Raw genomic sequence first — 20,528 nt, forward strand, 5'->3', positions numbered from 1 at the left:
TACGCTGGTCTATATTTTGGTGTTAGCTGTATCTCAATAAGGATGCCCACTGTACCATCATTAGGGCCTACACTTCATATGATGGTCTATATTTTGGTGTTAGCTGTATCTCAGTAAGGATGCCCACTGTACCATCACTAGGGCCTACACTTCATATGCCATATGCTGGTCTATGTTCTGGTGTTAGCAGTATCTCAGTAAGGATGCCCACTGTACCAGCACTAAGGCCTACACTTCATATGCTGGTCTATATTTTGGTGTTAGCTGTATCTCAGTAAGTATGCCCAATGTACCATCACTAGGGTCTACACTTCATATGCCATACGCTGGTCTATATTTTGGTGTTAGCTGTATCTTAGTAAGGATGCCCACTGTACCATCACTAGGGCCTACACTTCATATGCCATATGCTGGTCTATGTTCTGGTGTTAGCAGTATCTCAGTAAGGATGCCCACTGTACCAGCACTAAGGCCTACACTTCATATGCTGGTCTATATTTTGGTGTTAGCTGTATCTCAGTAAGGATGCCCACTGTACCATCACTAGGGCCTACACTTCATATGCCATACGTTGGTCTATATTCTGGTGTTAGCTGTATCTCAGTAAGGATGCCCACTGTACCATCATTAGGGCCTACACTTCATATGCCATATGCTGGTCTATATTTTGGTGTTAGCTGTATCTCAATAAGGATGCCCACTGTACCATCACTAGGGCCTACACTTCATATGATGGTCTATATTTTGGTGTTAGCTGTATCTCAGTAAGGATGCCCACTGTACCATCACTAGGGCCTACACTTCATATGCCATATGCTGGTCTATGTTCTGGTGTTAGCAGTATCTCAGTAAGGATGCCCACTGTACCAGCACTAAGGCCTACACTTCATATGCTGGTCTATATTTTGGTGTTAGCTGTATCTCAGTAAGTATGCCCAATGTACCATCACTAGGGCCTACACTTCATATGCCATACGGGTCTATATTTTGGTGTTAGCTGTATCTCAGTAAGGATGCCCACTGTACCATCACTAGGGCCTACACTTCATATGCTGGTCTATATTTTGGTGTTAGCTGTATCTCAATAAGGATGCCCACTGTACCATCACAAGGGCATACACTTCATATGCCATGTGCTGGTCTATATTTTGGTGTTAGCTGTATCTCAGTAAGGATGCCCACTGTACCATCACTAGGGCCTACACTTCATATGCCATACGCTGGTCTATATTCTGGTGTTAGCTGTATCTCAGTAAGGATGCCCACTGTACCATCATTAGGGCCTACACTTCATATGCCATACGCTGGTCTATATTTTGGTGTTAGCTGTATCTCAGTAAGGATGCCCACTGTACCATCATTAGGGCCTACACTTCATATGCCATATGCTGGTGTATATTCTGGTGTTGGCTGTATCTCAATAAGGATGCCCAATGTATGCTTACAGTCTGAGACATCTATAAAGACAACTTAATCACTTGGACCTACTTTTCCAAATTTATGATTATTTACAGCTTCCATTTTTGTTAGTTTAACTTTGCAGATGCTTTCTCAATAGGGGTATGAAATTATGAAATAAAATGTTCAAATCTTCCTCTTGAAATCAACATCACCACAATTCATGCAAATTACATCTAACACCTTGCACTGCTTGAGCTGTTCATTTTAGATCACTTAAGTTTGCATATTGATAAAGAAAGGATGCCTCAAGACACATCATAATGTGCAGAATAAGTCACTGTGACATACTTTGCCCAACTGCCAGTACTATCAATGTTCATTTTCATATCTCTGTTAATCAGCACAATTTTACCGACAATGCATCAACTGTGAAAGAAATAATGCCTCCAGAGGCAAAAACAAAATTATTTCTTTTTCAGTTTCTTGTATATTGAACTTTATAATGACTTTGGAATTTGGTTCACATATATTGCATCAATACCTTTGGTATACATGACACAGTTAAGACTTTTTTCCCCCATGACCTATTTGTGTCCATATGATTGTAAACATGACATATGTCACTTCATAAAAATCAAACTTGAATTCATTGTTATATATTGGTAGGAGTGGGGATAATTGCATAAAACTAAAAAAATTAACATTAAGACATTTTGTGCTGCAATAAAGAATAGCTGAAATGTACCACATTCAATACATCAGCAAGCTGTTGTCATTAGATAAAAATTACAAAAGCAATTTTTTTGTCATCCTGAACACCAACTCTTTTATCACTTGTTCCTGAGCTGGATGTCCTTTTAACACATTCCTTCAGTAAAACAGTTAAAACATGAAACAATGCAACATTAGATCTAAAGTTTCACTATCATTTTCTCCAATAAATATATTTGCTTTATATCGGTACGTATAAATTCTGAAATCATCAGCAAATTGTATATTTTGTTTACATTTTGTCCGTGGCCATTTTACTTTGGAAAAGGTTTAAAGTTGACAACTGCTCATATCTGTCATATTTATATGGAGAAGTATGACAGCAGACAAGTCTACATGTTGTCAGGAAATTCAATTTCAGAGGCAAGTAATCTTGGAACCACAATCCCATAATGCCCAAATTAAAGTGATCGGTTTTGAAGAAACTCCTCAACTTTTGAAGCCAGTACATTATTTAATGTAAATAAAATGGCCAATGGTCTGGTCTTATTTGACTGCAATAACCGCAGTTGTTTTTAGATAGCTTGCTCACCAGTTATAGTGTGACAGCCAGATTGATGGATGGCAGCCCCAAGCCAATGACTCTCCTTGGGTAAACACTTAAATATGAGTGTAATGTATGCAATGGTTAGGCACATATTATACTAAAACAAAAATAATTTGACCTTATAATTAACCAGTCTTGATGCTATTATAATTAACCACTCTTGATGCTATTTTAATTAACCAGTCTTAATGCTATTATAATTAACCACTCTTGATGCTATGACAGTAACAATAACAAGAGCGTAGCTTAATAAAACTGTTCCAAAACACTCTCTATCCATTAGACCAGTGTTTCTGGAAAGATTTTTAAGTAAAACAACTTTCTTGCAAATAGTCACATAAAAGAATGTTCATTTTTCTTCTCTGAAAGGGGCTCCATGTGGCCAAATAAATGAGAGGTTCCAGTTATTACTTGCAGTAATACTATAGTCAAAGATGACCCACTCCCTTTATCTTGTTCTTTTTACCAATAAGTATATCCAAACAAAAAACTGAGTTATGTACAACCAGCCTTTTCTTAAAACCCAAGTGAGGTTCAGATCGTTATTGTCATAACTGTACTTACTATGTTGTCAATCTCATGGTACAAACCATGATGCTTCACTGGGAATGTACAGCTTGTAGGTCTAGATGTACCTAAAGTACCTCCTTGTTATATATCTATCCTAAAACTTGAATATTATTGTGTATTTAATATCTTACATAGTAATAATTCTTCATGAATTAAGTTCATTTTATTGTCGAAATAGGGAATTGAAGATACAGTAAAATTAAAGTTATATCAAAGACCAAATAGTCTGCACAATTGTTATTAATAGGTCTACTGTAGTATTCAACTATTTCAAGTGAAATTATATGTACTTTTTATGGAAAATAAGCCCTTATTATCAACAAGTATACAGACAATACTAACATGTAGATATATAAAAATATGAAAAAAGGAGTTATATCCCTTCACATATTTCCTGGAGTCGGAGGGAGGTTGGTGACAGTAAATGATAGCATGTTAAATGAACTTATTTGTTTGGATTGGTGGAAAAAATATCCACTTATCCAAACAGAAAAAATGTAACACCATCTATGTGGAACATGCTGTCTGGAACAGTAATGTATTATAAGATCACTAACTGGTAGTTTATTTTTAAGGTGCATTTACAAGTCTTGCCATTCATCATCAACCAGACCAAAGAAATTTACTTCCACTGGAAAATTAAGTGAAGCCATGTATTTCCTGAAAAGTGTGAAATACCTCCTAGGCAGTGTAGAATTTTAGCATTACAAGAGTCATTTCAAAAGGGTTTGTGGCTGTGGTTTTCTTGGTTTAACATCATTTTTCAGCACATGATAGGCTATTTATGGATACCAGCATATTTAGTGATGGAGGAAGCTGTAAAATCCCAGGATGAACCACCAACTCACAGGATACTATTCCCAAGGATTCTCACATACACTGGCCAAGCCCGAGACTCAAACCCTTTTGGACAAAGGTAAGAAATTGATTTTTTAAAAAGCCATAACTTTCTCCAAAATGGAGTTGATGAGACAAAACCCATAAGAGATAAATCTAGGTCTAAGAAACAATGTTCACATGAAATGGTATCAGAATATGTTAACCAGTTCTTCAGAAATGCTATCAGAAGCAACACCCCCTGTAAAATTGGTTGACTAGGGTCATAATTTTGTTCAATAATAATGTAAACCAGACAATTTATAACATCTAAATCTAAGAGAAAAAATTCTTGCTCAATTTCATCCAAAGATACTGACTGGTTCTTAAGCTATGCTGACTACAAGTTACATTACATGGGAAAATAATTTGTTTGACAAGGGCAATAACTCTGTCTGAACAGGAGTAGATAAGACTAAACTCCCAAAATGCACATGAAGATTGACAAATACCAAATGGCATCAGTATATGTTAAATGGTTCTTGAGCTATACCTGATACAAGCAACATTCTATATAACAACATGATGCCAATTGCCAAGGGTCATAATTTAATCCAAAAAGTAGTTAAGACTATTAAAACCCCAAAAAGGCACACATAGTTCTCTGAGACAATATTCATACTACTTTGCATTAGAATATGCTGTCACAAGCAGTTTTTCATGTTATGATATGAAGTGTATTGTCAAGGGCCACAACTATCCAAAGTGGAACTGATAAGACAAAACTTATAAAAGGTACATCTAGGTCTAAGAGACAGTGCACACACCTACTTGGATCAGAATACATTGACGGTTCCAAAGCTATGCTGGTTACATGGACTAGCTCATGTGAAGGTTTTTAAGGTCTCACTGGATAGTTTTGTATTTCGACATCCCCCTAATTTTTAAGGTAGAAAGCATGAACCTAATTATCACAAGCCTAGCATTTATAAATTCACACATAAGCTAAATCTGTAATGTGGTTTAGATTTACTTTGAGTTAGGCTTGGAAATGGGTTGGCTTGTCGGTGACTGCCTGTCACAGTTAGATGAGCATTGGAGATCAAATGCATAACTTGGACTGCCATTGAGCAGTCGACTTGGCTTACATATTTACGTGTGTCTGCTACAGAGATAAATATCTAAAAATCTAGATGGTTGAGAGCTGATGAAAAGTATGCTAATTTGTTATAGTACTAGTGGCCAGTCTGATTTATCAAGCAGAGAGCACATGTCAAAGTGATAGTCATGTAATACAACAAAACTCCAGAAGCTGTTCTTGGAATATATAAATATGGAAATTTGTGTTCTTCATTTTTTTCTCTATTTTCATTATAACCAGTATACCACTTTCATGTAATATTTTTTAAAAACTTGTTTCTCTACAACATTTGAAAATGTGGGTTGTTAGATTTGTATACTTAAGCGACTAGCAATGCAAATCGTGAGTAACAGGACACATTTTATCATCGCTGTAGTTTTATTTTGTCCTTAGCAGATTAAAGACAAAATGATTATAATAGTCACAGTTTCTGAGAAAATAGGTAATTTTCATATCGATTTCATGCATGTATCACTCGATCTAACAACATCTAAAGTTTGCTAGGCCATCTGGTAAGTGGCTACGCTTTGACACCACTATGTTGGCCTCTTGTGATGCTAGACTGGTTTTCATACCTTCCATGTAAGGAAAGATATGGATATCGAGCTGACTTTGAAAATAAAAATCTACTACACCAATATAATTCACTGTGCATTTGGATTTACTCAGCAAATATGTTTATTGCAAGCACCCAAATAATCCATACTGCACCCTCCAAATATTCTGGTTAGAACTCGATAAATTTAACTCATTATCAGTTTAGTTATGAATCGCGTAAATAATTATTTCGGCCGTCAAGTGTTGGAGGAAAATTCCCAGGTTTTACCTGACTTTCATCAATATTTGCGAAATTCAAGGACTTTTCACAGTTGGGAAAAAAATTATCATTTCTCCCAACTTTTTCCTGATTTCCCGGTAGCATGGGAACCCTGTTTTTAATTAAGTCTAAAAATAAATATTCTCCGTAAGTCGGATTACTTGTCCCATATACAAAAATTCATAAAAAATATTTAACTGTAAACCTAAGCTTACACTTAAGTTTTGACCAGATAACTGTCATATGAAGATAAAATTTAGCAAAATGAGGTGTACTATAGAATACAAACTGATTCATTGCTCTAATGATTCCATAAATGGCATGAATGTTGTCAAGATTGAAGGAAGAATTAAACATCCCTTCAATATCCGTTGTACATGTTGACAACAGTTACACAATAACTTTTTTCAAAATGATATGCCCACCATAATCTTACCTCAAAGAAGTAATGCTGAATGTGCAAATTCTTTTTCCTAAAATGTACAAGCAATCAATTATTTCTTGATTTTCTCTTTAAATATTCATCAACATTTTGGATGTTTGGAAGTTAGCATTACAATCTGATTCAAATAAATTGTATGCAGGCACAAATAAAGGCTTGTGTTCTGCCAACCTTTGGAACTCCTAATGCACTTTATTTTAGTAACCAATTAGAACAAATATTGTATTTTGTGTTAGAGTGATCATTATAAACTGTATGGTCCAAATGAAGTTTTACACTTTCATAAATGTGAAGGCTTTAATTTGATTGGTGAATCAAGTAGTCAAAAGAATATAACCTCATATGGATGCCTGTCACATCTCCATGATGCCAGAGATTTTTATTTTAATCCAGCTGTTTATGTTTATGCATAATGCATAAGCAAATGTAATAATTGGGGCTTTTTTCTCTCTCACCAATTTAATAAGTTCCTCTCATGCCTAAGTTCCTAATATAATAATCACTGAAGACAAAGATCCAATCCTGCAAGTATAATCCTTTCTGGAAAACAAAACATCTTGGAAAGTCAACTGCTTTTTTATTATTTAAACTGAATGCAGGCCATAAGAGATTGAATGATAACACTGTTCAGAACTTGCCAAAGAGATCCTGTTGAATTTTTCTCAGTATTGATAATAATCTTTATCAATCTGAACTGCTGTGAGAGAGTAACAAGCATATAATGGCCCACTAGTTGGAATGTTTTAAATGTTAGTCACTTCTGGGATTGATCGCTGCATTTTTGCATTGCCTCAGTGCTGGGTAGGGTAGTGTTGATGTTGTACACTCCAAAATGACTGATGCTGATATAGCATATGCAGTATGTGAAGAAAATAAAATAATTTGCCCCTTGCTGTGGGGCTTTATAAAGTCAAACCCTCAACCAGTTCTAGATTTCGGTTTTGCTGGACTTTGTTAACTTCAACACTTGCCCTTTCAAAAATCACACCTTCCTTTCGACATTTTGCCTTTAAAAATGAATCACACTTTCACATTATTACAGCTAATGAAATATCTGCAGTATAACTGAACTTCAACGAAACATTGCCACTGATCATGAACTACCCTATAATGTTTAATAAAGATGGCTAAAACATTATCTTTCAAGAGAATGAAGAGTATGCACCTCTTTGATCTAACCAACTTCAAATAAATTAGGTTGTTCCACTTTTGGGAGCAACTATACAATTTTCAAGAGTGAAGGAGGTGGATGAGGTGTCCTGAAATTTTCTTCTGAGCTTGGATTTGTTTTTTCTTTTACCAAAACAAAATTAACTAATACTGAATATACACCACTCCATCAATATGCTGTGAATAACAATATTCAACAAAATTTCAATCAATGAAAATGTCACTTATGTCTTCTAGCAACAGTACTTCTGTATTCAATCAAATGAAGTAGTTGAAAGAAAAATTAAAAGGCTTCTAATTATACCTGCATAACACACAGTGGTTGCTGAAACCTCTTAGAAAATGATGCTAATGATCTTTGCAAGATTGGTTATTTTGAAGATAAAGGTAATTAAGACAAAAGAAGTGAAAAGCTTCATTAGAAAAAGGTCTTCACTTAGAATTATTCACAATAAGATTATAACACAAGTATTAAGCTAGAAAAAAGCACCAAGGAGATGGCATCCCCTTTTTAATTTTCTTGAGGTCACTCTGTAACTCACTTGTGCTTATAATGTTCATGTGGTCTCTGTTTTCGGACCCTGGTGTGCAAGAGTTATCAAGAGAGAGATGCAATAGATTTTTATTGCTATAAATCAGAGATTTTTTTTCCAAAGCCATTTCTCAATTAGAATTTTGCTCTGATAAAAAATCCCAGAGGATTCCCCACCCACCAAATTAAATGGTTGTTCCCACATAATGTAAATTGCCTAAAGATAGTGGACAACACAGGTTACAGTGCAAAAACCATTCATCTTCTCTCAATCAGTGACCCTGACCTTCAGCTTTTATCCCAGAAATTAGCATGGTTCTTTGTTACCTAAAGTACATGACATCCACAAAATATGACAACTGTAGATGGTAAATCACTTGAAAAACTGCAAAAACCAAGTTGGTAACAGATGGATGGATAGACAGCTTGCCAGACACAACATAATAGGATCCACCTCATGGTAAGTGAATAAAAGGGGCCATGAATTAAACCTCTTACCAAATTTTGACTGAAAGAAAGAACTGAAAACGGAACAAAACCTAGTTCTTGAAGCTTTGCCTTGTACCAAATTTGGTTTCAATCCACCAAAATTACAGAACATAAACATATGGGATGTGCAGACAGACACGCATAACTATACAAATTCTGTATTCCTGTCCAATGAATATGGACAAGGTATAGCAATGCTGATGAGAAATAACAATAAAAACATGCCAGTATAACCTTTAATTTTTCTCTTTTCCACTTCTTATTCTAGAAAATCACATAGCAACTAAATAAATTCAGAAAACAACTTTTTTCTTAATACTCCAGAGCTCAGATTTTTCAATTATTTAGCTCCTTCATTCTTCTGGGTTGCCATCCCTATAAATTATGAGCTCTGCTGAATCATATTATTTACAATAAAATGTAATTTCACCATTGAAACAAACAATCAATATGACATGTTTAATCAGATACAAAGCTAGTCTTTCCATCTTTTAGGCAAGTTCTATTCTTGAATCCCTTATCAAAGAAGTCATCATGATCCTTCTCTGGAGGACGTTCATCAATCTAAAAGTAGAACAGAAACAAATGAATTTCACAAAGGCCATCCAATATTACAATTAGGATACTGCCAAACAGATGCATATCAATTTTCATTTTTCCATTACATTTAGTTTTATTTCCCAAAAGAGTCCCTCTCCCCCAACCACCCAGGAATGAATTAAACTTCTAAAACCATCATATACATCTATAGTCTGCCCCTCACCCATCCACCCCTGATTTTAAGACTCAACCTTGAATAGTGTACAATGTATTGTGCACTTTTATACACATGTGCATATATAGGCAACGTCACATAGTACCGGACTTGTTTTTCAGTAATCCGATAATAATAAAGTGAAACTTTCACACGTGTCAATATAAATAAAACTTGGGAATACACAACTTAAGTCATGGGATTATCTTTCTAACCGTGAGGTATAATACTAAATTTCAATTGGACCTGTTTATGCATACATCAAAGCTGAAACAACTCTGAAAAACAGTTTGTTTACTTATTACTTCCTCATATTTTATACGCAAGACTGAATACTATCAATCCATTTATTCCAATCTTTACATCTACCTATCTTTTACCAAATAATCTATCAATATGTCAACATTGTTCTCCTATCTACTCAACAGCAAAGTGCCTATACCTAAATATAATGCAAGTGAAGTCTACATGAAGTTTGAAACAGGTTATTTGAAGTCATGTTGTATTGAAAAATTAGCTGGAGTGTTAAGAAATGCACAACTTTCTTTCACATTTTTTCCACATTATTTTCCTACACAAGTATTAAAATGTCAGTAATATTGAAATTCCAACACAGACACGAATGGCCATTTCAATGCTTATTTTTACAGGGCCACATTGTTGTTTAAAACTATTGAGAGTAAAATATACAGAAAAAATTTATTATCAAGGTACATGACATCTCAACCAAAATCTGATGTAAAGCTGGATCAAACAAAAACTTTACAAAGTTGTTTATTTTCAGCCTTCCCCATCGCATAACTTTTTCCCTCTGGGACTGGTTAAAATTACACAACTGTTCAGTACAATTATCTACAAATCCCTTAAAACTATCCCTCTAGTACTTGTTAAAAATCAAACAATTCTGTAACATCCCGATCTTTACCTCCTCACAAGGCCAACATCAACTGGATGTCAACTAAGGATTTTAATCGCAAAACAGGAGAGCAATTTTGAATTTCAACAATTTAATAAATGCTAGTAATAACAAAAATGAACTGTGCACAGTGCGAGAATGAATCAAGAATAAAATTGTCAGTCTTTAACATTCCATTCTAAATTCTTGTCATGAAATGGGTCAGCATCAATCAATGCTTTTTATGTTCCCTTTGTTATTAAATTACATATAGAATTCATCTTTGCTTACCTAAATGTAAATGACACATGCGTGGGTCACAAATTAAGAAAACACATTAAAAAAATAACTAAAAATATGCTCAATGTATTTCTCATGAAAGTGTAGAAACAGAAACAAAGTGAATTCTAAAACACATGGAAAGTATGATACCATTTGGGTGTTTACCATTATATATAGCAATATGGCATATTCTAGATTGCACTATTACTTTGAAATATAAATTTAGTTAACTAAAGGTCACTTCTAAGGAATATGCAATTAATAAATGCTCCTGTAGGATTAAAACAACGGATGCTCCCTGCCATACATGTCTATCTTTAACCATAATAACAGTACTGATACTTTAATATATTTCACTAGTGGAATTTCATTATGCAATAATATATAATGTATTATTATTCTCTAACTCAAGTCAATATAGAAGTATACAACCAGATAAATAAAGCTGAAGCAGAACAAGCAATTTAGCCTGCATCAACACTATTACGGCAAGGTTAATTCTACAAGAACAACAATCTCCGACACCAATTAATATACTGTATGTTTATTTTATACCTTTCAAGAATATTATGTAGTATGGAATACTTTTCTTCACTGCGATACACTGAAATCTCCAGAGTAAGAATACAGTGTTCATATTTGGTCTTTTACATAATGTGTACACAATACTGGTCAAAATCTGTCTGCCACAACACAGCACATGACTGGTATTTATACCCTTGAAAATTGGCCTTTTGCAGAGATTGAAGGGAAAAACCTTGGTTGTAAGCTCATGAGGAAAACAAATGAGTGTTTTGAATGATACTTAACACTGAAAAGTATGATGGTGGCTTGACTGTGATTCGCATTTACACAAGCAATTTGTCAGTGGAATTACTGTATAATTTAGAGACATGTTGTGAAGATAATCACAACAAAACTTAATCATGTATCTCAGAAAATGACTATACAACACTAAACAGTGTAAGAGGACTTAAAAGAGGCCAAAACAACATGACCAAAAAAATCATTTTTTTTACCAACATTGATAATGCTAGGCAAACCTGCACGAAGTTAGCACCAATCAAAACCCCCCAAAATTGCAGTATATGAATTTAAAGTCATCAAACACGATATTACTAAGCTTGAACATTTATTTATTGTGTCAGGCAACCAAACAAGTCCCATCCCTCTTTCAGTTGCTAAAAATTACACAACTGTAAATCCCTTAATCTTTCTACCAGGGTCTGGATAAAAGCTATTCAACTGCTGTGCACATTTATCTGTATATCCATTAACCTTTCTGTCTTGTACTGGATACAAAAAATATACAACTGATGTGCACATTTAGCTGTCTATCCATTAACCTTTCTGTCTTGTACTGGATACAAAAAATATACAACTGATGTGCACATTTAGCTGTCTATCCATGTACTTTCCCTCTGGTTCTGATTAAACATTATGCAAATGCTGCACACAATTATCAACACAACAACTGTTCACAAACCTCAAAATGTTAAGCCTTTACCTCAAAGTAGGTCAAGAAGTTGCATGCATGACATATGCATGCCCTCATACACACAGTAAGCCAGGAATGCACACTGATTGGACCACATAATAAGTATACATTTGGTCTAGACATTACCCCCAAATCAGACATAACTGTACAACTTTGCAATACCATTTGAACTTTTAGTCATGGCAACAATCCACATTTCTTTTTCTATTTCTGACTTCCCAAACCCTCAGATTGCATTTAGGTTTAAAAACATTAATTTATTCATCCTTAAGAAACATGATAATCTCCCCTCAATTTGTGCCAGTGGTGTTAGGGTTGCAAGAAAATATCCATATTACTTAAGAAAATGTGACTTAGGCTACAAATTCCCCCCCCCCCCATCAAAGACCTGCAATCTTCATGTCAATGGAATTAGGGCTACAAAGATAAGCAACTGAAGGTCAGACACCAGTGACAACAAAGGACTTAATTTCTGAAGAAAGAAACTTTCAGAAATCAGAATATTGGCATCACTGAATACTTGTTTTCAAAGAAAATAATTGGAAGAAAGGAGGAATTATTAGATGAAATACTGATAAATACTGGGCAAACTCTTAAGTTACTAGTAAACAAAAGCAAGATAAAGAATGGAAAATTCCAATGTAGCCCTTTTAAAGTAACCAAATAACCAAACAAATGTTTTTCATGGATTCAAATTTGGCGACTACTTGCAAAACTAAAATACTGGAATGAATAGACATGAGCATTCCCAGCATGCTCTTAAGTATTAAAATAAATACCGGAAATGTAACAATTTCAGTTGTTATACAATTACTGCAGAAACTGTAATGACAAATCTTTTAAAACAATATCCAACTTGAGCATACAAGTACAGCATGTTTTGTTCAAGATTCTGTGTCAATTCAATAAATTCATGTGTCAATTTAATTAATTCATCAAATGAAATGATGTCAATATTTTATTTTCAGACAGTCTCTTTGACAACCAATTTGGAAGCCAATATCTGCCTAAAATTTAAATGAAAAAGACTTACTGTATATGCTTTTGGTCTGGTTGAGTACAAGTACCAGCCTTTTGCTCTTGTCCAGTCCTGGAATTAAATGATTATTCATCAGAAACAATCCTGCAATTCATATGAAGGCATATGTATGTAAAGTAACAAGACTGCCATGCAACACCATGTAGAATCCATGAACAGAGTTAAACAAGCAAGACATGCATGCCTGCTTATCACTGAAAAACTTTCAGCAATTTCAATTCTGTAATCTAGGTACTCCTATCAGTTAAAATTAATTAAAATGTATAGTTTCTATTGAGTTCTTTTAAAGTCATATGACTAATATACACTGCATATGAACTTAACACATTTGTATACTTACAAAATGTGTTAAAATATATACACCATAGAGAATTTTCATACAAAGAAAGTATTGCTCGAAACAAATGTTAAATGCAAATATGCCTGTTGAGAAATAGAGGGCATTTCTTGCTTTGCTCTGACTTCTCCCTGTTCGACTCTCATTCTCCCTATTCTGTCCAAAAGATATGTTTTCACTATATTCTTTATAGCTAAATACCTACAGTACTGCTCACACAATTTTTTGTTTCTCCTCTCATTGCATATGTGGTGGAAAGACCATTGAGAGAATTAAAGAAATGCCCCTCCACCCACGAGTTATGTCTGAATATAGAGAATTGCTTAATACATCATCAAGTTGAAGCAGAGAAATTAGGACAAGACAAAACCAACTGTTGCAAATTAGTTTACATGCTCTAAAAATGGAAGAATATTACAATATAATTTGATGCAAAGCCATATTATCTCCCTTGTAACATATTACCATAATCTGGATGTTTTTCCATGTTATCAGAGATGTTCTGCTCCAGCAGTCACTTTAAGTCATGAAGTTCCATATACAATTTGTTAATCATAAAATAGTTTTTAAAAAAGCAATTCTTTTTTAAAATTTGCTATAGTTAGGAAATTAAAAAAGCTACAACCCTTTGCATGTGAAAACTGACATGACAGATGTTAATAGTCATATATAAATCTGAAGGCAGAATGAATTAAGTCTGATGAAAGTACAATAAATATCTTTGGTAATTAATTGATTAATTGGATTTGGGATAGAGACAGCAATTTTGTGGTTAATATTAATAATTAATCACAACTGGAATTTTCAAAAATAATTGCAGGAAATGAGACTGTGAACAGGTATTCCTCAAGTGACTGACATCCCACTGACCACAAAGAATTCCCAGGAATTCAAGATAAGACAATTTCTTCTTTTCAACTGCTGAGTGTCAAATCAATGTTTTTCTTGAGTTATAAGATGTTCAAATTTAAGATCACATCCATTTTCATTTTGAACAAACTGGGCATCATTTGAAGATCCATATCTTAAGTCAGATCATCACCATTTGCATTCTTTAAAGTTGAGCACTTAAGATCACTTGACCACATGAGCAGTACTGTACTATGGGGAGGAAATTCCTTCATATAATGGGAAGCAATTTGAAAGATAAATAATGGATAAAAGAGAAAGACAGTGACCACACTCATTCTGGACATACTTACATTTGGAGCGTACTTGATACAGTAGTACCAATAATACAGTACTCCACATGTTAAGAGAAGTCTAGGGATCATTACCCTACCAACTGCTGCTGGAATCTCCCCCTGTAATAGAAACCAATTTTTTCAGTTTTTTTTCTTCCTTTTATTGATAATACTTACTTGATCATAATACTTTAGAAGTATGACCATCCTTGTTTTTTGCTGCCCTAGCACCTTTTTCCCTCCAAGAATTTTTAAAATAAAATTCAAATTCCCAAACTGATTTGAGTTTGTGCCAACTGAGCCAGTTTAGGTCAGTACTTTAAATGCTTAGTAATATTATATATTCTAATCATTACAAAATATATAGTTAAATAAAAGAAAAACCTATCTATGTACCCTAATTTTAAAACCAGTGCCATAGGAATCACACATTTTTGGGGGGGCCTTATGGTTCAATGATGGACATAAAAACAGAAATCATCCCTGAAATTGCAGTGATGACCATACATTAATTCACCATACATCAAAGATTATAATAATCCAAGAGATGTCATGAATCTGTTGAGTGCTAATGGATTAAGAAACAGACTGCCAGACCCTAGGACTTATGGACCTACAACTGAAGATGAAATCAGACACAGAAAATGAACATTCAACTTTCCCTGAGTATTGTTAAATACACTCATTGTTTTGAGCTGATGCAAACGAATAAAAACTGCTGAATTTGAAACTGAACTAACTTCTACCTGTCATTTGCAGCATCACTCCAATTTAGGCAGGATCTGTGCAAATGTTAACATGGTGATCCTCTAGGATAGTCATGGTTCCCACGCTTTTCTAAATATAAATTTCCAGGTCTTTTCTAGGATGAAATTAATTTTTTCAAGGTTAACATATCCCCATTACTGAATGGAATTAAAGAACATTTTGGATTATAAAACATGCATTTTCCAAATCTGAAGATGTTTCGCTTTCAAAACTCTCCAAAACATATGTGTCAGAAAAGATGATCATGTACAAAACCACAAAATGAGTAACACAAAACAAATCTGACTATATTCCCATAAACTGGCATTTAAAGCCATTTCAATGTACAGAATACAATTTCTAACTTTAATTTGCTGACCTGCATTTTATTGCTACATGGAAATTATTTTGTTTCCTTTCAAACCTTTAATTCCAATTCTAGAGCAACATATCTGCATGTTATACAAAGTAAACATTTCCTATCACAGTATGAAAAAACCCCAATAATAGCAAAGTTTTAGAATCTTATCTTGTTACAAAAAAAGTTTAACCCTGAAATTATGTGTGCCAATAAAATCTTAAATGAGATTTTTCAACCAACCTAAACTCCTTATGACAATTTGGTTACAAATTCCATCATTTAAAGACTGATGATTTACAAAAGGGTTGCTTTAAATTTTGACAAAAAACCTTCAAAATTATATATTGTTGTATAAACAAGGACTGAATTTTCTGTAAAATCAACTTGTCTTCTTGTAGTTCAATAAACCAGTCCCCAAACCTGTATTGATACATGGGCTATTATTGTTTCTTAATATATAATAAAAGGGATGACAATTTCACATTTCTCATGCGTTCCATTTAAGATCTGAACCCAATGCTTCAAGCTACATATCACTGTGTGATAGTTTCACACCAAAGTTCAGGTCAGAGATTTGAAAGTTTTCTAATCTGGATTTCCGCCAAATATTCCAACCCCATTTTTCAGATCTGGACATTTTGGATGGAGTGTGGGTTCAGAGCAAATACGTTATCAAATTTGGAATCTGCCACCACCGTAAGATAACTTACCAGCAGGCCTAGCAAAGTTAAACTAGGTGATATCGACTTATACCTGCATGAAATCAATAGGAAAATTATTTATTTTCTCAAAACCGGCAAGTATTATAATCGTTATGTCTTTCACCCGCTGACATACTAGACGAAACTCAGCATAGATGAAACCTGACCTAGTACTCGCCATTTGCGTTAATAGTCACGATTTCACAAATCTCAAACAACTTCAGAAGTCAAATAGTCACGTGATATCAACAACAAACACCTTTCAATACTGTTGTACAAAATTTCAATTATATTAAATGAAAGTCTGATACCGCATGTAAAAACCAGAAAGAACTCAACATTTTTATTTCGAGAACAACTACAAGAAACTTGACCAGTCTGATTCAGCAAGAGAGAGCATGTCAACATGGTTTTCATGTGATACAACAAAACTCCTAAAGTTGATCTCAGAATAAATATAGAGAATTTTGTGCCCCTTCGTTTTTGTATTTTTATTTCAATGACTTTAATTTTTTTCTCTACAATATTTGAAAATGAGGGTTGTGAGATTGTGTTCTCGTGCTACTAGCAATCGAAATTGCTAACACCAGCTCAAATTTCATCAACGCATTAGTTTTATGGTCGTTCAGCAGATTAAAGACAATGATTTTAATAATTGCAATTTCTGAGAAAATAAATAATTTTCATATCAATTTCATGCAGGTATAAATCGATTTAACAACATTTAAGTTTGCTAGCCATCTGCTAATTGGCTATGCTTTAATGCCACCATGTTGGCCTCTTGTGATAACTTTTTTTCATACTTTCATTAAAAGTAACAAAAATACGGATATCAAGCTGTGAAACAAAAAGTCTACTAGATGAATCCAATCTGCTGAGCGTGTGGATTGCCTCAACAAATGTTGTTGTTGTTGTTGTTGTGGGAATAATGCCACTTTTCAGCACACGATAGGCTATGCATGGCGACCAGTATTAATGATGGAGGAAGAACCTGGGAAAACCACCGACCCACGAGAAGCTACGGGCAAGCTTTCTCACATATCCACATTGGCCAAATCCTAGACTTGAACACATGCAGACAGAGGTGAGATGGCAGTGATCCGTAATGGAGAGCACTTTAGACCACTCAGGGCCCCGCCTCAAGAAATATATTTATGGCAAACACCCAAATGATCCATACTGCAACCTCCTAATATTATGGTTAGAACTCGATAAATTTTACTCACGATCAGTTCAGTTACATCTCAATTACATAACTGTTGCGGGTGTCAAGTTGTGGAGAAACATTCCCGGGTTATTCCTGACTTTCGTCAATATTTGCAAAATTCAAGGACTTTTCAAGGTTGGAAAAAAGTAATTTCTCCCGACTTTTACCCGATTGCGTGGGAACCCTACACATAATATGGCTTTTGGATTGGCAATTGTAAATTATGAGAAATTAAAGCTGCTAATTCTGTATTGGCTGAGGCACATTTCCCCAAAATTTCCTTTTATATACCACATACATTTGTAAATTATGCCTCATGAGTCTGGTTATATTCTCTAGTGACTGCTTCATTAATTAACCCCCAAAAACTTCCCATTACTGGATTTGTTTTCAATATAAACATACAAAAAATGCTCACTTTTTGGAGAATTTTTTTTTCGCAGGCAATAAAATAAGTTGTTTGCACTTGCTGTGAGCAAAAACCATGAAAAGGGGTATACTTTATTTGCCAATTTGTTATTTCTGATGCTTTGACCTTATAAAAAATAGCATATTTATTAACCAGAGATAAAATTTTAAATTTGGCCCGTTATCCCTAGATATTTCTGAAAATGTTTTCCGTTATAGTTAGTCGACATAAAAACACGCTACACAGCGCCGTTAGTTAGTCAATAAGACCCATCACCCCCTCTCCCCAGAACAAAACAATCGAGTGATGTGTCTTACGTTGTATGACTAATGTTACGGCTTGAAAACGCGTTTTTCAAAATACCTTGCGCAAAGCTAGAATCAGTCGACTGAAGGACACTGAATATACAGACTACTTAATATTCAAAAAAACAAATTACCACAACTGGAAGGAACGCTTTGTATATCAGGTCTGCGGGATAGCCATAAATTCGTTTAAATATGTTTTTGGGTTCTAAACCTTCGACGTGACGGGGTTCGCCGGGTGACAATATTTGATCTTTCAACCATTGTTTTCGAAGAAAACGGTCCTCATCGGTCATGGGCTCAGCCAACCTCTGTCGCTCATAAGGCATAGGCTCTATCGAAAATGGAAGATATCTGCTCTTTCGCTTGATATGCTGTTCTTTTATGCGCTTTTCTAACTGCCATTTTTTCTCTTTCACGGGTTCCACTTCTGAACCCGTTCCCAAACCACTGTCTCCCGCCATCTTGGCTTTGACCTTCAATGAATCGTAGTTCTGTACACGCATGTATTTTGGTGTGTTTGTAGCAAAATTGCACCTACAGGAGCAGGACGTAACCTTGATCACCAATAATGTACGGACCTACGCCTGCCAATTGTCAATAATGCGGATGGCACACTGTATAAGCTCAGGCCAAGCGTTCTTCAACTTATATACTGTTTATTTGCAACCGTCACGGTCACTCATCTTCCATCCATCCAAACATCTCACAAAAAATATCTCTCTCTCACTATATATATATATATATATATATATATATATATATATATATATATATATATATATATATATATATATATATATATATATATATATATATATATATAGTTAAGAGTCTATGCTCTTAAAATAAGTAACAGAAAAGAGCGAAGACATCAAGCTTTGTAAAATTTAACAAGTAATTTATTTCCCAGGACCTCAAAGTACAAAAATAAGAAAAAAGAACTTACGGTATTGCGAATTAAATCCAAATTGTAATCCAAGAATTAAAAAACACAAGTCCTATCAACGAAAAGTTCTAAGTGAATCACAGTTCAAATCCCGAATAAAAATCCGAAATGAAAGGCGATGACGTCTGCAATAGTCTGCGATGTACTGATGTGTCAAAAGTCTCTGGTTGAATCACAGAAAATATTATTCCAGTGTTTGAATTCTGTATAAAATCCGGTAAATATCTTTGTCCAAGAATTATCAGAGCACTTTAGTATTTCCAGTGAACATCAGATATAAGACTAACTAAAACGCAAAAGAGATTCCCGGATGGGGATCAAGAGTTCATCCTTTCGGAAAAAATAGAAATTTGATTACGAATTAACACGTGCCTCACGTCAAGTAGTCCAGGTATGACCTTGACTCATCTTACTGATTCTTACTCTGAGACAGATAACAACAAAACAAACTTTAAAAAGTTGTTTACCAAAACTGTCACTGATTTAAAGGTCAGCAACTAGATACAATGTTTCTATTATTAGATATCTACATCAATGAAATGATTTTTTAAAAATCAATCAAGTCAAACAGAACTGAACTTAATTCTTCAAAAAAAATCAAGTCCACCAAACAATATTACATTACAATAACATGTAATGGAATAACAATAATTTTAAAACTAACTGACAAACAATTAATATAAACATACATAACAATATCCATTGACATGCTAAATGTAATCGACCGTTGCTTTCTTAGTGTGCTTTATCAATATTTAAATTGCAAACAACACGATTCTTTATCTTTACATTCCTTTTATTAATAGGCATACTTTCTATTTTCTTCTTTTTTTTAATTCCTCCTGGTCACCGTTTATATTTTGGTTTGGAGGTTGGCAGGAGATTTGGCTTTGAGCTGACATTGTAAGTTAGAATGATGTAGGTTGATGGCTTTTTTCTAACGATCTTGAACTCAACACTATAAAATCGACTTCGGCATAATTAAAATTGGGTCAGAGCCTAATTGGTGATGATAAATATTTAAGCTTAATTTGAGTTTATTTACTTTTTAACTAATGGTTATAAAAGATAAGCAGATACTTCTTCCAGTTAGTTGTCATTAACTTATTAAACTTAAATCTAACACTGAAAAAAAAAAAATCAATATCGTTAGTAAATAGAAAT

At 34.2% G+C, this 20,528-nt stretch overlaps 1 protein-coding gene across 1 annotated transcript; it reads right to left on the bottom strand.

Annotated features, from left to right (window-relative positions):
• Positions 1-8,918: 8,918 nt before the first annotated feature.
• On the bottom strand, positions 8,919-18,915 carry LOC149807596 (uncharacterized). The gene is made up of 4 exons (XM_089968609.1): positions 18,550-18,915; positions 14,704-14,805; positions 13,159-13,215; positions 8,919-9,260 (listed from the first exon to the last, which is right to left on the bottom strand). Exons 1-4 carry the CDS (start codon positions 18,877-18,879, stop codon positions 9,156-9,158), a joined length of 594 nt encoding a protein of 197 aa, XP_089824735.1. The 5' UTR covers positions 18,880-18,915; the 3' UTR covers positions 8,919-9,155.
• Between the last annotated feature and the right edge of the window lie 1,613 nt (positions 18,916-20,528).

The sequence above is a fragment of the Sinohyriopsis cumingii genome, chromosome 1, assembly GCF_028554795.1.
Source record: "Sinohyriopsis cumingii isolate HCF-2022 chromosome 1, ASM2855479v2, whole genome shotgun sequence".
Lineage (NCBI taxonomy): Eukaryota > Metazoa > Mollusca > Bivalvia > Unionida > Unionidae > Sinohyriopsis > Sinohyriopsis cumingii.

What these genes read in the sequence shown, in the direction of transcription:
- LOC149807596 (XM_089968609.1), bottom strand. Translation starts at nt 18,879, where the DNA reads ATGGCGGGAGACAGTGGTTTGGGAACGGGTTCAGAAGTGGAACCCGTG. An exon ending in GTATCAAGTACGCTCCAAAT is followed by an intron (nt 13,216 to 14,703) that starts GTAAGTATGTCC and finishes ATTTAATTCCAG; the next exon opens with GACTGGACAAGAGCAAAAGG. An exon ending in CCAGACCAAAAGCATATACA is followed by an intron (nt 9,261 to 13,158) that starts GTAAGTCTTTTT and finishes TTCTACTTTTAG; the next exon opens with ATTGATGAACGTCCTCCAGA.